Consider the following 17,995-nt stretch of genomic DNA (forward strand, 5'->3'; position numbering starts at 1 on the left):
CAGACAATGCACAATATAGTGCAGGGTTTTCTTTTCTCTAGCACCGAGACTAACAATGGGATCCGACCCCACCCGTCGAGGCGTCCCATAGACCTCAACGCACCCCGCACATCGAGAAAATGATCAAGAAGGGGAATGTGTGGGATCATAGTGGCGATAGCCTTATTACTCCGAACGCTGAAAGTGGGGATCGTGGACTAGTAGCGGGTCATTGGCGAGCCAGGGATGGTGGGGCACGGGGATTTGACCCACTCGTTACACCAGGCCCGGCTACCTTGACATATACATCTGTATTGCGGATACAGTTCACGGAATCTCAGTTGAGTATGTTGAGCATTTATCTCTGGAAAAGTGTCGCAATATAACATACTGTGCGCAAGTGAATCTGACTTGAATGTGGAATACATCCACCCTTGCAGACCCACAAGATCCTCGTTACCGAATGTAGATGTGGGTCACTGCCAAATGCAGACTTCTCATGGTCATGCCGCCACAGGAGGTCGAAAGGCATCTTGATCTTCATTTTCAGCTGCTATGACTTGTACTGAGTATGCGCACGCTTCTGCAGTCGAACAACGAATTAAAATGGCCATAAAGAAGTGGACCTAAATATGAAGAGATATATAAGCTCATGCACCTTGACCCATAAATGTTTCTCACAACTCCAAACCTTCATCCCAAGCATCCAGATAAACACCATGTCTGCTCCAACCACAATAACTCCCCAACTCCCCAAAACCTATTCTGCCCTCGTTGTTACCTCCACCTCCTCCCCTCTCATCGTCGAAACCCGTCCGCTTCCCACCGCCACACCAGGCAGCGCCCTCGTCCGCATCCTCTTCTCGCCCCTCATTTCCTACGCGGGCGAAGTCTACGCCGGAAAATGCGGCTATTCCTTCCCTACCCCCTTCGTCCCCGGCACTAGCGCCATAGGCCGCGTCGCCGCCGTCGGTCCCGACGCGACTCAACTCGAACCGGGAAAGCTGGTCTATGTGGATTGTTTCATTAGAGGAAGGGACGATCCTAGTGCGAGGATCTTGTTGGGGTTTAGTGAGGGCCTTGGGCGAGCGGGGGGAATGAAGAAGTTGATGAGTGGTGAGTGGAGGGACGGGACGTTGGCAGAGTATGCGAAGGTGCCATTGGAGAATTGTTTTGTGTTGGACGAGGCGAAGTTGACGCGTGGTGTGGGAGAGGGAGGGATGGGATACGACTTGGAGAGGTTGTCGTATCTGTCGACGTTGTTGGTGCCGTATGGAGGGTTGAGGGATGTTGGATTGCAGGCGGGGGAGACGGCCATTGTGGCGCCGGCGACGGGAGCGTATGGAGGTGCGGCGGTACAGGTGGCGTTGGCGATGGGTGCGGGGAAGGTGATCGCGATGGGTCGGAACCAAGAGAAACTAAAGAAGATCAAGAGCATCAGTAGACGAGTTGAGATCGTACCGATCATGGGCGATATCGAGAAGGAGACAGAAGCACTCGAACAATACGGCCCCGTCGACGTATTCTTCGATATTTCACCACCGGAGGCGAAGCTCTCGACGCATGTGAATAGTGGGATACGTGCGCTGAGGCATGGAGGGAGGGTGAGTCTGATGGGAGGGATTGGACGGGAGGTGCCGCTGCCGTTCTTTTGGATCGTGGCGCAGGATTTGCAGTTGAAGGGGAAATTGATGTACGAGAGGAAGGATATTGGGGCGTTCATTCAGTTGCTGAACTCCGGGGTGATGAGGCTGGATGGTGTGGAGATTGTGGCGAAGTTTGGGCTGAAGGAGTGGAAGAAGGCGTTCGAGGTAGCGAAGGAGAAAGCGGATATGGGGCAGGTGGTACTGATAGCTCCTTGACGAACGGTTAGACTTACGTACGCTCTGTGGACTCATTCCAATTGGGCTCATTGATCTATAGTCCACGTTAAAGAGCGTGTATTCAGTGTCGTATTGGTATTACAGATAGGTGCAGAGCTGTTCATGCTGTGTCCAGCTCCGAAGCTTCAGAGTGAGCACAAAGCTATAACCAGAAGTCGTGGAGAGGGTAGGGCATGGAGAACCTGACAAGAAAATTTGGCATCAGGAAGTATGGATATGGGACGGAAAATCGGAGAAGTTTGACCATAGCGCGGCAGACCCAAGAGATGATAATCAGAACTGTACCACGGAAGAGCCAGATGACACCATATCCAATGGGAGGCCGTTGGGCGGCTTGTGTCATGTTCGTTAACATAGCAGGGGCGGAAGAGCGAGATAGCGCTATCACGTTGAACGGGATATGTTTCGCACGTAGACAAGACAATGACAAGAGGTACGGTGCAAGGAGAAGGCGGGCGAGGACTCGGATGTTGGGGACCGGGAGGAAGAGACACTAAGAAGAATTTTGGGTCAGCCGAAGAGGCGTCATAGCATGGACCTGCCTGTGCAGATAGAACGATGTTTAGCTTTGGGTTGGGCGTCACCGAGTAATCCGAGCAACTGTGTATTCAGTGATAAATCGAGAGCAAGAGCTTACGGTATGGGCCGATCTCTGTGTGACAGACTAGCTATTCTAGCTGCGCTACGCAGCGTACATGAGCACGCATGCCCTTCAGCAGCCCAGGGGGGTCCGGCGACAATGACGGAATGTGTCTCGTACCCATAGTTAGGCCTCATGTGAATATTGTTTTTGCTGCGATTCAAAGGCGAGAAGAGAGAATTCTCCGGAATGCCCACAGGGAGCCGAGCAAAGACGCACGGGCAAATAGGGTGCATAATACCCCCTGAGTATTTTCGGAGCTGTGCTTGTACCGCAGGAAGGTCTAGAAAGAATCGAGGGCCTTGGGGACTCTACTAGAAGATGACGAGGCCTTGACGGTGACGATCTGCCAGCGTACATGTTGTCTTCTGAGCTGAGAAGGCCTGAAGTCTGAGTTTTGCGACCGCTATGATGAATCACCACCGGGCGAGCTGCATAGGAGTTAGGTGACGTTTCACCGAGTGCTTGGGTGAAGACATGGTCATGGTGAGTGTCGAGAGCATGAACCTGCATGAACGTGTCGCTTTCGCGATCGGCGAGCCAGGGTGAGCCGGGCACGCCACACCAGTCGCCACACATCGCGGGGTTCGACGCCGTTGTTATCTCTTCCGATGTTGCCGTCGAGCACAGGAACTGTCCTCGTTCGCGTGAGCAATTTGGAAGGAGCTCAGTCCGATCATGCCAAGGAAACATGAAATGTCAATGAACGCAATTGATGCGGTAAATTCAGGCCGTACCCGCTGTCTGCCGAAGTACTTCAAACGTCGAAAGCCCGGCGCTCTTTTCTTTCCTCCTCACGTCTCACGCCCGTTGTCCGTCTGAGCCCCGTCTCGCCCGTCCTCGACGCTTACACGTTCTTTCAACGTTCTTCACTCTTTCTCGCAGTCGTCGAGTGTTCTTCAGAAACTACTTTACCTCCTCAACTCTTTGACCTAGTCATACCCGCACTAACAACAATGCGTTCTGTCTTCGCCGCCCTCTCGCTCGCCGCTTCGGCTCTCGCCTACTCCATCAGCGAGCCCACTTCTACTCAGGATTGGACGACCTCAGGCCCCAACGTAGTCTCTTGGGAGCGTGTCGATACTGACGCGTCCAACTTCACCCTCGTCCTCGTCAACCAGGTGTGTGGCGTACTGAATCTATCACTTTTTTTGATCGTTGCTAAGTATGCTCCTCACATGTCAGGACACGAGCATCATGCCCTCGGGAAGCGAGGTCTTGGTTGCCTATGTCGACGGCACCGCTGGCACTGTCACCGCGAGTGCGCCCAGCGCAGGATGGCCTACCGGTAGCGGCTTCCAGGTCAACTTCGTCAAGGACACGACCAGCTTGAGTACTATCTACGCGCAGTCGAACCAATTCAACATTACGCAATCGACCTCGTCTGCTGCTTCCAGCACTTCCGCCTCTGCGTCTGCTTCGAAGTCCTCCGTGTAGGTTTTTAGAATTTATTATCTGACAAATGTATTGAATGCTCATTGTTCATCTTTCTAATAGCGCTTCCGGCTCTACCACTGGCACTTCCTCGAAGGCGACAGGCTCTGCTGCTTCCGCTAGCGGCTCCGCCACCTCCAGTGACGCTAGCCCCTCTGCTACCACCAGCAGCTCTGGTGCTGGCCGCGTCGAGGCTGGCTTGTTCTCCGTCTTCGCTGGTGCCCTTGCCATGCTCGCATTCTAAACGCACTATTCACCTAATTTCCTCACATATCTCATCCGTGTTCTTTTTAGTACGTACGAGAATTGTTTGAGGTCTAGTCTGTTTAGCCTTGATTCAGTAGACTTTCTTCCCGATGTGACGATCGCCGGACCTTGACGTACCTCCCTCCCCTCAGCACTATTCTTCCTTTCTTTTGGTTGGTTTCAGCTTCGCCTGTTGTTTTGTGTATGCCACTTCACTCTCTTAGTGCGTACGCGTTTTTTGGGTATTCAGTGATTTACGATACAGTCTCGACGCTCGTACTGGGTTGTTCGATGTATTGGACTTTGTTAGCGCGTCGTGTGTTATATACATACTTCTACGCCTATCTCCTCTCCCGTTACTCGGCGGTATGTTTACAAACATCATTATTTGAGTCCGATCATGTTGTTGAGTATACCACCAGCCCTTCGGACGCAGGGTCAAGGGCTAGAGGTGGTTGGACTGAAAGATGTCCATCTGTTTAGCAGTACGACAACAACCCTTTGCCAGCGCTAGAGCCATGTCTTCGTGTTCGCCTTGTTTTTCCTGAGTTGGCACAAATCAAAACGGTGGTTGGGTGTCATTGAACAGGACAATGGTAAGAACAATCGAGCCCATGGTCTGCTGTGTTCGTTATATTCAAAGAAAACAATTACAAGAAATTTCAGCGGCGAGTACTATGCGGGACCACGCATGATATTTAGTGAGATATTCACGTACAAGAAAGCCCCGTCGCGACTTGGTCGGGAGTGTTGAAAAGACAACGACCTAGCCCAAATAGGAATATTGGTTACGTAACTTACGCCACAGGGGCCGACAGTTTTTAATCAAGAAGGCCGAGATTAGATCTCGGATGGGCCTGTCTTATCTTTCCTTCAAGTTGTAAGCTTAGGTCGGGCTCTTCTCAGCTACCAGTACAGCTTGGTCGTACTTCGTTCTTTAGGTGCATCCCAGCCATGGCCTTATCTGCATACGAGCACCTACTTCCACCCTCTTGGAAAGCCCAAGTTACGGCATGGCTCGCTGAGGATACTCCTTCATTCGACTACGGTGGATTCGTCGTCGGTGAAGCTCATCGCGAGGCTTTCTTGCTCGGGAAAGGGTCGGAGACGGCTGTCCTGGCGGGCTCACCCTTCGTCACGGAGATCTTTGCTCAGCTGGGATGCGAGTGCGTATCATTCTGCCTATTTATCATTGCACGCCCTTCATATTGACTTGATTGTGAACGAACTCGCCGTGTCAGAGTAGAATGGCATGTGACGGAAGGTTCGACGTTTGAGCCTGTAAAGCATGTTGCCACTGTGCGCGGGAAGGCGAGGCATTTACTGCTTGGGGAGCGTGTGGCTTTGAACTTGCTCGCTCGATGCAGTGGAATTGCGACCAAGTACGTTGGTCCATAACTTGTTCAGTTGTTGACCAAAGAAGTGATGGAGGGGCGTCCATAGGTCGAAGAGGATCAGCGATATAGCGAGGGGGCATGGGTACAAGGGTATCATTGCTGGGACGAGGAAGACTACCCCCGGTACGTTTCAAGTGTGGCTGCTTTCTTTGATTTATCACCACAGTTGTTACGGAAGCTCAATTGTATTCACTCTAGGATTTCGGTTGGTCGAGAAATATGGCATGATTGTTGGTGGAATCGATCCACATCGGCATGATCTCTCGAGCATGATCATGCTCAAAGATAATCACATCTGGTCTTGCGGTTCGTGCACTCTTCCATCGTTCCCTCTTCAAGCAGCCGAATCCCTTCTCAACTCCAATGTCGCTCGGCCAATTATTCTCCTATAGGTTCCATCACTGCTGCAATTCAACAAGCCCGCTCCGTCGGTGGCTTCTCCCTCCTCCTCGACGTCGAAGTTCGCTCCGAAGCTGAAGCCGACGAAGCCATCGGCGCTGGCGCGGATGTCATCATGCTCGATAATATCGACGGCCCTGAGCTACAGGATGTAGCGAGGAGGCTGAAAAAGCGTTGGAGTGGAAAGAGGAAGTTTTTATTGGAGTCGAGCGGGAATATCACAGAGAGTAATTTGAACTATAGGGCTGTCGAAGGTGCGTTGTTCTTTCCCTTGTTTCCTCTGACTTTGTAGTATTGTTTGAGTGTAGAAGGTCGCGCTAACGCTTGGACTTGAATGCAGAGATCGACATCCTGAGCACGAGTGCGGTGCATCAATCCGTGCAGCATATCGATTTCAGTCTGAAGATCCAGATGCCGAAGACCACTTAACAAGACCGGGGTCGTTTATACTCTACGAGTTTTCCTTGATCCAGACGTAGATCGATTATGAAGAAATGGGGGAGGCTAGTGCTGTATTCATGACATTGGGGAGTTTTTATACATATGTAACTAAAATTGTTGTTATAGAGCTGTCGTAGCAGCGGTGAAGTCTTCTAACAATGCTAACAGAGGATCTTATATTGATGATTACTGCAGGCTAGACCCGCCTCCCGTTGCGCAGAGGTCTCGTGGGTGTCATAGCGTTGGGCCGTGGACAGCCAATTACTTCTAAAATGCTACTTCACTGCTCAACACATCCACGCGCAATGTTCATGAGTATTGGAGCAGCCAAATCAAAAAGCACGGATATATGTTCTCGTCACCGTCAAAGTCAGAAGTCCACGTTGCATGAAGATGAAGTATACAACGCACAACGACAGCCTAAGAGCTGCGGCTCAACTGCTCCTCCGCGTCCATCCATAAATCTCTCTGTGCCCACACTCCGACGACGGCTCCAACGATCATCCAACACGAGATCTCACTCATCCTCCCATCCTTCGATATCGCTCTTCCCTCTTTTTCTGTCTCATTGGTATCCTTCTTGTCCTTCTCGTCCGAGATGTCATTAGTCCGTGCGGCGTCGTCCTCTGACTCACGACGCTTCCGTTCGGCCTGGACGAATGATATACATGCCCGCGCTAGCGAACGAAGCCCGCTCACTTCGTCTGCAACACAAAAATCATCTACGCGCGCTAGAAGTGCGAATATCCAGCGTGCGTGTGCGTCCAATGGTGTATGTGCCGATGAAGACATCGGTGATTGGATATATAGATTGAGCCAATGTGTGAAATACATCAGGAGGTGAAGAGAAGTGCGCTATATGGACCGAGAAGCTCTCATCAGTTTTTTTTGGATACTTCGGAGGGAGAAAGAGCAAACGCCAGACGTACATGGTCGATCTGCCGAAGTAAACTGGGTGTCGGTTCCCGTGGTATCGAAGTTGGCGTATCGCTGACGGGTTTCGACATCGTGCCGTCACATTCTGGTGTTTGAGTGCCATTTTGTGGAGGAGGAGGTTTTGGAGGTGAAGGGAGAGCGGGAACGTCTCCACCCGTGACCACCCCGTCCATGAAGACCCCTATTTGCATCTGCACGGCCTCTTTCTTCACCTCAGAAACCCCATTCACAACATCGGCCTCTTCGTACGGGACATAGTCGCTCTGACCATATCCATACCCAGAACCAGCACTACCGTACCTACCCATCTTCTTAACCGCTTTAGGTTGCCGAGGAGGATCCCATACAGAAGCTGGAGCACCGGAGAGGAAGGACCACCACGCGTCGCGGTCTTTCTTTTCAGGCATCAATTTCTGACCATTGGCACTAGGGAGAGAGACGTTGATGGTCGGTTGTGCCATGTTCTGTGAATTTATATCATGGACAGCGTTATGATGAGTACTGGTCGCGAAGGCGAAGGGGACAAGTGGAAGTGCTGAACGGGGATGTACTTTACGAAAATTAACGAACCGTCGTTCGAACGTCTGCCTCCATTCTTCAGAAGGAAGTTTTGGATCGGAAGGTGGTGGTCGGTTCGGGTCGGCGGCTTCGACGTCAATAGAAGGAAATTTGTATGGATTGTCTACGCGTGTATGGTTGGGCAGTCGTCTGGCATCCCGTCTACGAAAGGCAGCAGAAAACGTTCAGGGGAATATTAGGCCATGAAGGCGTGGAGATACGCACCTGACGGTCCACAAATACTGCAACCCATCCTCAGGCTCGCCATTGAAGGTAGAGGGGAGGCTTGCTACAGGGAGAATCTGCTTCTGCATGGGCTCAGACTCCCCATTGTCGCCAGCTTCGCGCTTGCGTTTCTGCCCAGCTGGTGGCATAGTTATTCAAAGGATTGATGCGCGCGATGAAGAAAGAAGTGTTATGGTCGTGGTTTCCGACTTTACAGGTGACTCCACTGAGAGAGTTTGTGACTTGCTGAGAAAAGCCTTCGGTAAAGAACAACAAGCGATGAATTCCGAGTGGTTGTCAGATCAGGATAATAGCAGGCTCCTCTAGCGTTCAATCTATGTGAACGAAAATGGGTGATGAGAGGAAGGAGTACAGAATGAAGGCTTGAAGCAAGCTCGCGGTCATTGACCGCGTCGCGTTTCGAGCTGTGCATGTGTGGCGCGCCACATAGCCGTCGAGTTCAGCACAAGCCGACCTTTTCGTATCGCTTCAAAAGAAGAGTCTGACCGAGAATCCAGACATAAAGTTGCCCTTATAATGGCTTGAGGTCCATTCACCATACTCGCATCGGCATATGATACCAATTCAAGCCATTACACCACTGTTGTGGCAGTTCATCATGATGCAGGTATACAAACTTCACATTCTTCCGAATGTATATAAACATCCTCCGCCCTTATCCAAACCCAGACCATTCCCTCAATACTTCAAGCCATCCCACTGCCTCTTCTGGGAGGCGCTCGTCCCTTGCCCGTCTTCATTCTCTGAGCCTCTCCCACCAACTCTGCGATGAGGTTGTTATACGTCTCTGAGTCTTGCTGCAGTGCGTCTCGCGTTTGAAGCAGATGTGTGAGAAGGGCGGAGGTATTCGATGTCTGTGCGCGAAGGTTCGCCAGATGCTTTTCGAGTATTGGAAGAGGTAGCAGTGAGAGGTTATCTGCACAACGTTTGTTAGTCGATAAAATAGGAGTCAGGATTCCGAAGTCAGAGTAATAATCAACTGAGACGAACCTGGCCTGAGAGTCATCAATTCTGCTATCCTCGCCTCGTCTAACTTCGGCTTGGGACCGAGTGTGAGCTGGGCTGCAGCAGACGACCTGGTAGCAGACACGGGTGTCCCAGCCCTCGGAGTCCCTGCTCTCGAGTTGCTCGCCGACGCGTTGGATGCGTTAGCACCCCCAGGTGCAGGTCTCGGACCTGGGGGTGCAGACATCGGTCTCGTCGTGATCTGTAAGGCAGGCAACGCTTTCCCGTTCGCTCGCGGTAGGAACTCGTCTAGGTTTAGGGGGATGCCAAGCGTGAGGAGGTGCTGGCGTCGGATACGCGAACGCGTCCAATTTGGAGGTTGAGCGGATGGTGGTGTGGACGGGAAGAGAGTTTGGTATAAAGAGCGGCTGGAAATGTACGTGTGTCGCATCATGCCAAGGAAAGGAGGGAAAGAAGGAAGAACGCGATTAAGATATTCAGTCGTACACCGAGTATCCAAGGCAGAAAAACGCACAATTACCTCGCCGGTGTGATCAATATTTGATTTATACCTCCAACCTCCCTGATATCCTCATCCGTGAACACCTCATCCGGATTATCGTCTGCCCACAATGGGCTTAGGATCTCCTCGATCTGTTCTTCCAGCTCCGACCGCGACGGCATGTTATGCGGGTCGAGATGAAGTGGCTCCCAATCTCGGTATGTAGATGGTCCTGCCATCCGTACTTGTTCGTCGAACCCCACGTCGTCTGCGAACCCGCCTCCGAAAGCTCCACCATCCTCCAGTGCCACCGTCGATGAATCCTGCACATCTCCGAAGTCTCCAAAGTCCCCGAAATCGTCGTCTTGAGCCAGTGTTGGCTGGGTGGTGTCTGCTGGAGGACCAAAGTCGTCGAAGTCTTCAAACTGGTCGTTTTGTTCGGAGGATGTTGAAGAGGCTGGAGGAGGATGCAGTGGTGGTAGCGCGTCCTCGTGTGCGTGGGGTGAAAGCGTCATGGGCGCGGTGGCAGGAGTTGCCCATACGGACGAGCCAAAAGTGATATCCTCGTCCATGTTATACAGTATTTAAGGGTCTGAAGAACGAGAGCCTGACAAGCACGGACGGGGGACGATGAAGTAACGAACGAAGTGGCTTGAGGAGCGCGTAGCAAAGGCTATCGCCGCGTAAAGCAGTTGCCAAATAGCGTAACTCTGAAAACAGCACCAAGTTCGCGCGTCTTGCTCTACGCCTCGCGCAGACCGTCTCGATGTTCTCCGTTCGGAGCAGCTATAATCTGTTCCGGACATGCTTTTCAGCCCAGACACTATGCAACCCAGCCCATAACACTTTCCTGCGCCGGATGGCCACCGAGGTCCCTACCTCACTCGCCCCCACCGAAATCAACGCCGCCCTCCAGCGTTCCACCGCTCTTTTCAAAACATATAAACCCGTCACCCCAGGCATTCGCCATCTTCGTCGTCCTCTAAACCCACATCTTTGGCCAGGACGTCCAGTCCGTCTCCTCACCGTCCCACTACGAAAAAAAGGTGGCCGTAACGCGCACGGCAGAGTGACCATTCGTGGACGTGGCGGTGGTCATAAACGTCGAATCCGTATCGTCGACTTCGTCCGCGACGAACCCGGCATCCACGATGTCGTGCGCGTCGAATATGACCCCAACCGTTCCGCACATATCGCACTCGTTCGAAACCGGAATCCGGACGCGACGGGCAGGAAGAAGTGGAGTTATATTCTCGCTCCGGAGGGTATCAGGGCGGGAGCGCAGGTGGAGAGTTTCAGGCGTGGGTTTCCGGATGGGTTGGTGCCAGGTTTCGTGAACGACACGAGCAAGAAGGGCGTGGTTGCATCTACGAACGATACATCCGCATCATCGTCTTCGCTCACCATGGGTCTTCTCCGCGCACGCACTATCCGACCAGGCAATGTCCTTCCCCTCCGACTCATCCCCAACGGAACTATCATCCACGGTATTGCACTCCATCCAGACGGCCGTGGCATCCTCGTTCGCTCAGCCGGTACTTGGGGTCAGGTCATGGAGCCGGACGTGAACGGGAAGCACATGCGGGTGAGGTTGCAGAGTGGCGAAGTGCGCAGGATTCTGTTGGATTGTGTGGCGACCGTCGGGAAGGTCAGCAATCCTCTGTGGAAGGGTCGGATATTGGGTAAGGCTGGAAGGAACAGGTGGCTGGGAAACAGGCCGAAAGTCCGTGGTGTGGCTATGAACGCGTACGTTCCTCTCTTAGTCTCCTTTCCCAGATTTTCTGAATGTAGAAATCTTACATTGAAACCTTGTCTTTCTCTCCAGCAATGAACATCCTCACGGAGGTGGTCGTGGAAAGTCAAAATCGAACAAGCACCCGCGTTCACCCTGGGGTTGGAACACCAAGGGTAAACGTACGCGCAAACCTGGTCCTGACGGTCCCAAGAACAGCAACAAGATGGTCATTTCTGAGAGGCCAAGAGGAAGAGAGCGCAGAGGACAAGTTCTCATCACCTAGACACCCTCTACATATGCATCTGTCTTTGTTTTTTCCGTGGGCCACATTGCTCACATCCAGTTGTGATGTGAAATCATGACACCTTTTCCCTCAACTCACAACTCGAGCTCAATTGTCAGCGCCCTCTACTGAAATGAGGGTGTTAAAATTATTCATGACTGATCTCTGGCGTGCTTATTGTCCAGCATTGCATGAAATGCATTCAGAAAGATACTCTTTATTCCGGGTGAACGGGTTTGTTTGTTCGTGTTAGGATCGAAAGCTCTTGGCAAGACCCCGAATGCAAATAACTTGACTTCGACAGCGAAATTTCTTCGCGCAGCGCCACAACCATGGCAGAACCTCCGCACCTCCTCAAAACGCTACTGCAACTGCAGCTCGCCACAGATACCTCCGCCGTTCTACACATCCCGTGGATCGTACCTGCGCTTTCCCCAGCTTGCTTCACACCTTCACCTCATCTTCAAAAATGGACTACGCGAACCAACTCTCTCATACACTCGAAGGATCCAGGCGCGCGATGGGCTGGCCTGATACTTGCACTTCAGACAGCTGTATATTCGAGGGAAGTGATGATGGAGAATGCGCAGGGGTGGATAGGTGTCGCACTACCATCACTTTCAGTCTGTGTATCTATCCTACATTTCATGCTATACCAATCGTCCTCATAAAAAATGCTCGCTATATATTCTCGTCTGTGCCACAAAAGAAAGCGGAACCAGTACCTAATCTGAAAGCCGCACTTCGCCTGCTGTGTCATATATTCTCTGCGGCGACGGACATTCCTGAGTTCCAGCGACAACTGGCCACGCCGAACGTACCAAAGTTTAGTATTGCGGTTCTAACTTTGGCGGACAAACACCACGACCGAGAACTGCAAGTAAGTTGCTTTCCTATCGTATTTCCTTTCCATTGCGTAGAGTTTCTGATAATGGGCACACTCAAAGATATTGTCTATCAATACTCTCACCCACATCATCCCCCTCTTCCCGACCTTGCACCGCGCCCTGCACACCCAACTCTCCGCATTCTGCCTACGCTCCCTGAACGGCGCTACTCCAACACCCACCAGCACGAAATTCCTCGAAGCCTGCTCGCGTTTGTATGCCGTCCTTCCTGTCACGGGCGGAAAAGTCGGTGCTGCGGCTTTGTGGCGTAAGTCTGTGGACGAGACTGTTGCATTCACTTGGACCGCACTTGCGGCTCTCAGGACTACATTTCCCCTTGAAGGTCAGAACATTTTCAATTTGCGTATGTGGATGCCCTCTGAATTTTTTTTCAAAGGGCTCGGGAAAGTTGCGCAGCAGTTTCAACAGCCTTCGAACGAGGATCCGTTGGTCAATGTCCCTCTCAATGCCGACCGCCTGAGATGTGGCGTCACAGCACTCTCAGATCTTTTGAAGTATGACTTTTTCGCTTATTAGGACGTCATCTCAACGCTGATGGTATTTTTTATCTTAGGTTTTCGCACTCCCGACCGGTTACAGTCCCTGTAGGCTCTCTAGTGCAACTGTCGATCGCGCTCCTCAGTTGTACGAACGAAGATCAGGTACTCCCTGCTCCTATATCCTATCGAATTTTCTTTGTTCATTCAGAGGTATCTTTTTTTTTCAGAGAGACGGGCATGTGGATGTGGCGACACGAACCATGGAAGAATCAGTCTCGCCTGACATTTGCAGACTGGGCTGCGAACTGCTCATCAACATGTCGTCGTGGTATGTCTTCGGCCTTGGTTTCCATGTAAACTATATGCTGATTTTGGGGTATCAGCTCGAAACGCCACCTATCCGCCCATGCGCCGCGTGTTATGGCCATCGTCACGTATCATCTCGAACAACCGCTCACCCCGTAAGTGTCCTCTACAATTGCACCATCTCAGCGATCAAAAAGCTCATACAATACACACAGTACCCAACGTCTTCCTTTCCTCCGCCTCGCCACCACCATCCTCCAGTCTACCCTTCCCCTCCATCACCCGATCACCCCAACTCGCCTCACAAAAGCTCTCCTCTCCATCATCTCGGTCCTCCTTCCTAATCAGTTCGATATCTTTACGGACTCGTCTGCCGGTTCCGCTGGTACGGGTTCAACCAAGAGCAAGAAGGGAAAGAAGAGGGCCCGGACATATGAAGGGGATGAAGTGTTTAAGATTGCTAGTGAGGTGATCTGCCAGAGCGATGTGGAGGGAGAAGTTCTACTAGAAGCTCTTGACGGTAGGCCTCTACCTTACTAATTGGAAGTGAATGTATGTCCGGGCACTGATATTTGATCCTTCTTTTGCCATTTTCAGTCCTGAAGCTCATTCTCCACGACCCCTCCGTCTCACCGACAACCCACTCCATCGCCTCTCGAGTTCTGCTCTCCATCAACCTCTCCTTACCATTAGTGGCCCCCTCACACCTCTCTCCGGACCTTACGCTCTATACTTATGTCCGTGAGAAGATCCAAAAACTGTGCCTCGAGCTAGGTACCGGCACATCCAGCGCAATGAGCAAGAGTCTAAATCTAGTGCTCAATAGTGGAGATCTGTCCCATCTCGTGAGTCGCCTCGACATCACAACCTACTTTTCTGAGCTAGAGCATCGACTAACTATATGTCTGCACTAGGACGGTGCACAACGCACCATCGATCTACTACTGCATCCCCGAATCCCACCACTCGTCAGGACTCTCCCTCACGTTGAAACCTTATCACTCTTCAAAGCCGAAGAAAGCAACGAAGAAATTGAGGCCCGTACAGCTCTCAATATCGGATCTATGACTGATTCTCTCTCGGCCGCCGTACCTTCGATTGCGATGCAAGACGAACAAACATCATTATCAGCGCCTGCTCTGAGCTGGGGTCTCAATCATACTGGACAACAGACGGATCAAGCACTGAGGACATCGTCTACTGCGGGTGTTCCGGTCCCTTTCGCCGACACAGCGCCCCCGGTCGCCCATTCGTCAAGTACGACTACTACAGCCTTCATGACTCCATCTGCGCCAATAGGGTCGACAAACGTCTCAGTCCTTCCACCGCCTCCGGAGCCACTCCCTTCGGTCTCTTCTACCAGCCTTCAAAGGCCAAGTACATCAGTATCGTATAGTTCTGGTCCTGTGGTCACCCCGACCGTCGCCAGTGGAAGCGGAAGTGGTGGTGGTGTTGGCAAGAATTTTGCTCCGATGGACGAAGATGATGATGATGACGAGCCGATGCCGACTATTAATATGGATTCGGATTCAGATTGAGGGAGGTTGAGAGCGGTGGCTGAAAAAGTGATCGGTTAACGGGTGCGATGTATTTTCCGTTGAAATACACCATACCTAAAACACGTTGCTCTATGGCCGCTATGATCATCATGGAGCACTACGTGCGCATTCGTTTTCTGCGTTCGACTCCGGATGTCATCGTGCTCCCATGATCATCGTCCTCAGACTCATTCTCGTTCGGCTGTGCCTTCCGTCCCGGGGAATTATTGATTATATGGGGAAGCTAAGTAGATGCAGTAGAATGAAGATGAGTACCAAGACAATCATGGGTCGGCTTGCAAAGGGGTTAGAGTTCATTGTGGACTATACCTTGTCGAGGAAAGCTGACGCGACGACATTCCCGGGATCTAGAGCTTTTGCCCGCTCTAAATGAACTTGAGCGTCTCTTAGGCCGCTTGGGTCAAATAGTACTGGTATGAAAAGTCAGGGATACAAGCCAAAAATACGAAAAGCACGGTGAAAGAGCCATACCGGATGATGCACCATTAGAGGGCTGTGCGAGATAGAGGGAGAGCAAGCCTCGGTAGGTGTGGAGAACCGAATTATCTTGGTAGGGGAATGTCGTAAGCCATCTGAACAGAGCACAATATCAATCGTAATGATCGATCAACGGAACGCAAAAATGAATTCTTATGATTACAATTCGAGTTCCTCAAGAGCCTCCCTTTGGCGCTCCAAACTTATGAGCAACAACACAAGTTCCATCAGTATAGTCTCACACTACAAGGTACGCAGCGGGACAGTAGTTAGCACCGGAAACAGGAACGAACTGCGGCAGTCTAAGGGGCCCACCTCGCTAGGATGCTGCATTCTCATTTTTCTCAGATACTCGATTCTCGACTCTGAAGCCCGAGTATTGCCATTGCTTTCGCCAGTGTTATGGACGTCCGCTTGAGCATCCCCAAGCAGCAAAAGCCCGTATTTCCAAAGATCCTTCCAATCTATCTCCTTGCACCTTGCGAGGATACTCCATGCTCTTTTAGCTCTCGGGATGTCGTTCCGGAGGATACAAAGTTGGAGGATGTCGTACAGCCGCCGGATGTGCACTTTACGCGCTGTAGACCCTTGTTTGTCGCCGAGAGATGCGAAGAGGAAATTGTTCGAGTCGTCGGCCATGCCAGTCTGTCAGAGAGCGTAGGATTTTTTTTATGTCGCTGCTGCAGGATGCATGGCCTGAAAGCCTGAGGCTAGCGTGGAAACGACTGGTCAAGGTGGCGGTGGAGGCCGGAGAACATGAAACGTTCGAACCAGGGCGCAGCAGATCGCGGGAAATTTTGAACTCCGCGCTAGTACGAACTTGTGAGTGCCACCCGGGCGGGCATAGAGTGTGGCGCCCTACTCTACGGATCCAACACACATGTTAACAATTGTCTGAAAATACCAAGCAGTATATTGGAGACTACCTAAGTAAGCACTAGTAAGATGTCAAGGTAAGGAGGACTATCCCAGAAAGAGACATGTATTTTATTAGTAACCGCCAATATTGAAGCAGCTATAGCGAACGAAGTAAGAAGGAATATGGTAGGTGGTACGAGTTTTAAACCTAGGGTCGTATGATAAGCATGTCACTAAGCTCACTAAGTTAGAAATACATTGAGTGGAACTATGCCTGCAGAAAATAATGAAGATGATAGGATAGCAGAAGGGGAAATGCTAGCCTGTGCAGCCGCAAATATTTAAAGTTCGTCATCTTCCTCACGAGGCTTCAACACCACGATACCAGTCTCCTTGACCTGCTCTCTCCTCGACCCAAAGTAGCGAGGAGTCTCGAAACTCCAGACGAGATTACCGATGCACCAGTGTGCCATGCTGGAGATGTACAGGTGGGCGTCGGCATCGACCTTGGCCGAACCAAACGACCTCATCTTGGCTTTGTCGGCAACGAAACCATCCATAAACTGCTTGTACTGCTCTCCGACGTGGTCGCTGGCAGCCTGGAGGGTAAGTCCGTGAGTCTTGGTGAGGACGGTGATGATGTTGTTGCCCTCGAGACCTTTGGCCTGCTCCATGTTGTAGGAGTAGAGGTCCTATAGACACGTCGTGGTCAGGACCTTCGATGGCTTATCATATCACAGAAATGTGGACATACGTTAGACCAGCAGACCATATCAACACCGGCAAAGTTGATGCGTTCGAAGACAGGGTCCTCGACGACTTCGTCGGGCAGGTCGATGTGAAGGCAGTAGGGGATCAAGGCGAAACAGGTGAGTACTGCGCTGTTGTTACGACGGAGATCTTCGTAGGACTTTATGTCGAGGACCTCGTCACGCTCCCGGAGCCCAGCCTCCTCGACGACTGACGCAATGTAGTCGGTAGCGTACTTCACGAAACGGCGGTAGCTATTTGGCATTATCCCCGTAGAGGTCAAGCGATTCCTAACACTAAACAGACGGACAGGAAACAAGATTAATATCCCAATGGAGACACAATGTCATGATATCGATCACATACTCTTTGGTAAGCTTAGCGACTTTCGAGCCATCGTCCCAATTGGGGTCATTAAGGACGTTAATGAAGATCTGACCCGTCTGGCGTGCGCCGTCAGGGCCCTGGAGGTCGCTGATCTCGTCAATGACGAAAAGAAGGTTGACGAAGTCGCAGCAGGTGCGGTACTCCTCGTAGCCGGCGTATGGCCATGTGTGGGAAGCGAGGAGCTCGCTCTGCCCTTGGATGAAGAAGGCACGACGGCGGTCAGAGAAGACGTCGTAGCTGTTGACCCATGCCCTCGACTCTTCAGAGGCGCGTTTCCAGTGGGGGTTGAGCGCATCTGGGAAGGCAGATGACATAGAAATGAGGTCGGGAATGCGGAATTGGCGTTGAGCGACAGGCATTGTGGTAATCGATAGGATGGGGGTGTGTTACGGGTAGGGGTAGAATAAGTTGGGGGTGGGCGGTGGTAGCTCGAGGTCGAAAGTGCTGGTTGTTATGAGGATTGAAGCTAGACTGTGAAGCTCGAAATGGCTTAAGAATACCAGGAATAGGCAACTGGAGGAGAGGCTGGAAAGTGCGGTAGAACGGCTGTTGAGACGACTTTTGGTTGCTGTCCTCGGTCTTCATCCGTAGACCCTTTTATAATGTGCCACGGTCCCTCTGGGACGGTGTTCTGAAAATCTGACCTG

General features: G+C 51.6%; 9 protein-coding genes across 9 annotated transcripts; 5 read left to right on the top strand and 4 right to left on the bottom strand.

Annotated features, from left to right (window-relative positions):
* Window positions 1-698: 698 nt before the first annotated feature.
* On the top strand, window positions 699-1,841 carry STEHIDRAFT_54482 (GroES-like protein; the record flags this gene model as incomplete). Its single annotated transcript, XM_007302273.1, has 1 exon — window positions 699-1,841. One exon carries the CDS (start codon window positions 699-701, stop codon window positions 1,839-1,841), a length of 1,143 nt encoding a protein of 380 aa, XP_007302335.1.
* A 1,465-nt stretch (window positions 1,842-3,306) lies between these two features.
* Window positions 3,307-4,735, top strand: STEHIDRAFT_95003 (uncharacterized protein). The gene is made up of 3 exons (XM_007302709.1): window positions 3,307-3,623; window positions 3,688-3,935; window positions 4,000-4,735. The coding sequence occupies exons 1-3, from the start codon at window positions 3,459-3,461 to the stop codon at window positions 4,178-4,180; spliced, it is 594 nt and encodes a 197-aa protein (XP_007302771.1). The 5' UTR covers window positions 3,307-3,458; the 3' UTR covers window positions 4,181-4,735.
* A 369-nt stretch (window positions 4,736-5,104) lies between these two features.
* Window positions 5,105-6,585, top strand: STEHIDRAFT_167440 (nicotinate-nucleotide diphosphorylase). Its single transcript, XM_007302710.1, has 6 exons — window positions 5,105-5,348; window positions 5,424-5,564; window positions 5,626-5,702; window positions 5,778-5,885; window positions 5,972-6,232; window positions 6,319-6,585. Exons 1-6 carry the CDS (start codon window positions 5,137-5,139, stop codon window positions 6,405-6,407), a joined length of 888 nt encoding a protein of 295 aa, XP_007302772.1. The 5' UTR covers window positions 5,105-5,136; the 3' UTR covers window positions 6,408-6,585.
* Window positions 6,586-6,839: 254 nt separating this feature from the next.
* Window positions 6,840-8,287, bottom strand: STEHIDRAFT_130051 (uncharacterized protein; the record flags this gene model as incomplete). Its single annotated transcript, XM_007302711.1, has 4 exons — window positions 6,840-7,274; window positions 7,349-7,819; window positions 7,907-8,075; window positions 8,139-8,287. The coding sequence occupies 4 exons, from the start codon at window positions 8,285-8,287 to the stop codon at window positions 6,840-6,842; spliced, it is 1,224 nt and encodes a 407-aa protein (XP_007302773.1).
* A 477-nt stretch (window positions 8,288-8,764) lies between these two features.
* On the bottom strand, window positions 8,765-10,218 carry STEHIDRAFT_76813 (uncharacterized protein). Its single transcript, XM_007302373.1, has 3 exons — window positions 9,646-10,218; window positions 9,150-9,532; window positions 8,765-9,075 (listed from the first exon to the last, which is right to left on the bottom strand). Exons 1-3 carry the CDS (start codon window positions 10,176-10,178, stop codon window positions 8,846-8,848), a joined length of 1,146 nt encoding a protein of 381 aa, XP_007302435.1. The 5' UTR covers window positions 10,179-10,218; the 3' UTR covers window positions 8,765-8,845.
* A 247-nt stretch (window positions 10,219-10,465) lies between these two features.
* Window positions 10,466-11,729, top strand: STEHIDRAFT_146184 (ribosomal protein L2; the record flags this gene model as incomplete). The annotated part of the gene is made up of 2 exons (XM_007302712.1): window positions 10,466-11,352; window positions 11,432-11,729. 2 exons carry the CDS (start codon window positions 10,466-10,468, stop codon window positions 11,622-11,624), a joined length of 1,080 nt encoding a protein of 359 aa, XP_007302774.1. The 3' UTR covers window positions 11,625-11,729.
* A 227-nt stretch (window positions 11,730-11,956) lies between these two features.
* STEHIDRAFT_95014 (uncharacterized protein) lies at window positions 11,957-14,855 on the top strand (the record flags this gene model as incomplete). The annotated part of the gene is made up of 11 exons (XM_007302713.1): window positions 11,957-12,247; window positions 12,334-12,504; window positions 12,572-12,854; window positions 12,909-13,026; window positions 13,086-13,173; window positions 13,239-13,339; window positions 13,395-13,472; window positions 13,533-13,837; window positions 13,915-14,162; window positions 14,232-14,694; window positions 14,800-14,855. 11 exons carry the CDS (start codon window positions 11,957-11,959, stop codon window positions 14,853-14,855), a joined length of 2,202 nt encoding a protein of 733 aa, XP_007302775.1.
* A 118-nt stretch (window positions 14,856-14,973) lies between these two features.
* STEHIDRAFT_130055 (uncharacterized protein) lies at window positions 14,974-15,992 on the bottom strand (the record flags this gene model as incomplete). The annotated part of the gene is made up of 5 exons (XM_007302714.1): window positions 14,974-15,099; window positions 15,186-15,286; window positions 15,348-15,448; window positions 15,517-15,596; window positions 15,669-15,992. 5 exons carry the CDS (start codon window positions 15,990-15,992, stop codon window positions 14,974-14,976), a joined length of 732 nt encoding a protein of 243 aa, XP_007302776.1.
* Window positions 15,993-16,552: 560 nt separating this feature from the next.
* STEHIDRAFT_155443 (terpenoid synthase) lies at window positions 16,553-17,707 on the bottom strand (the record flags this gene model as incomplete). The annotated part of the gene is made up of 3 exons (XM_007302715.1): window positions 16,553-16,903; window positions 16,966-17,257; window positions 17,328-17,707. The coding sequence occupies 3 exons, from the start codon at window positions 17,705-17,707 to the stop codon at window positions 16,553-16,555; spliced, it is 1,023 nt and encodes a 340-aa protein (XP_007302777.1).
* Between the last annotated feature and the right edge of the window lie 288 nt (window positions 17,708-17,995).

Source organism: Stereum hirsutum (assembly GCF_000264905.1).
Source record: "Stereum hirsutum FP-91666 SS1 unplaced genomic scaffold STEHIscaffold_5, whole genome shotgun sequence".
NCBI classification, from domain to species: domain Eukaryota; kingdom Fungi; phylum Basidiomycota; class Agaricomycetes; order Russulales; family Stereaceae; genus Stereum; species Stereum hirsutum.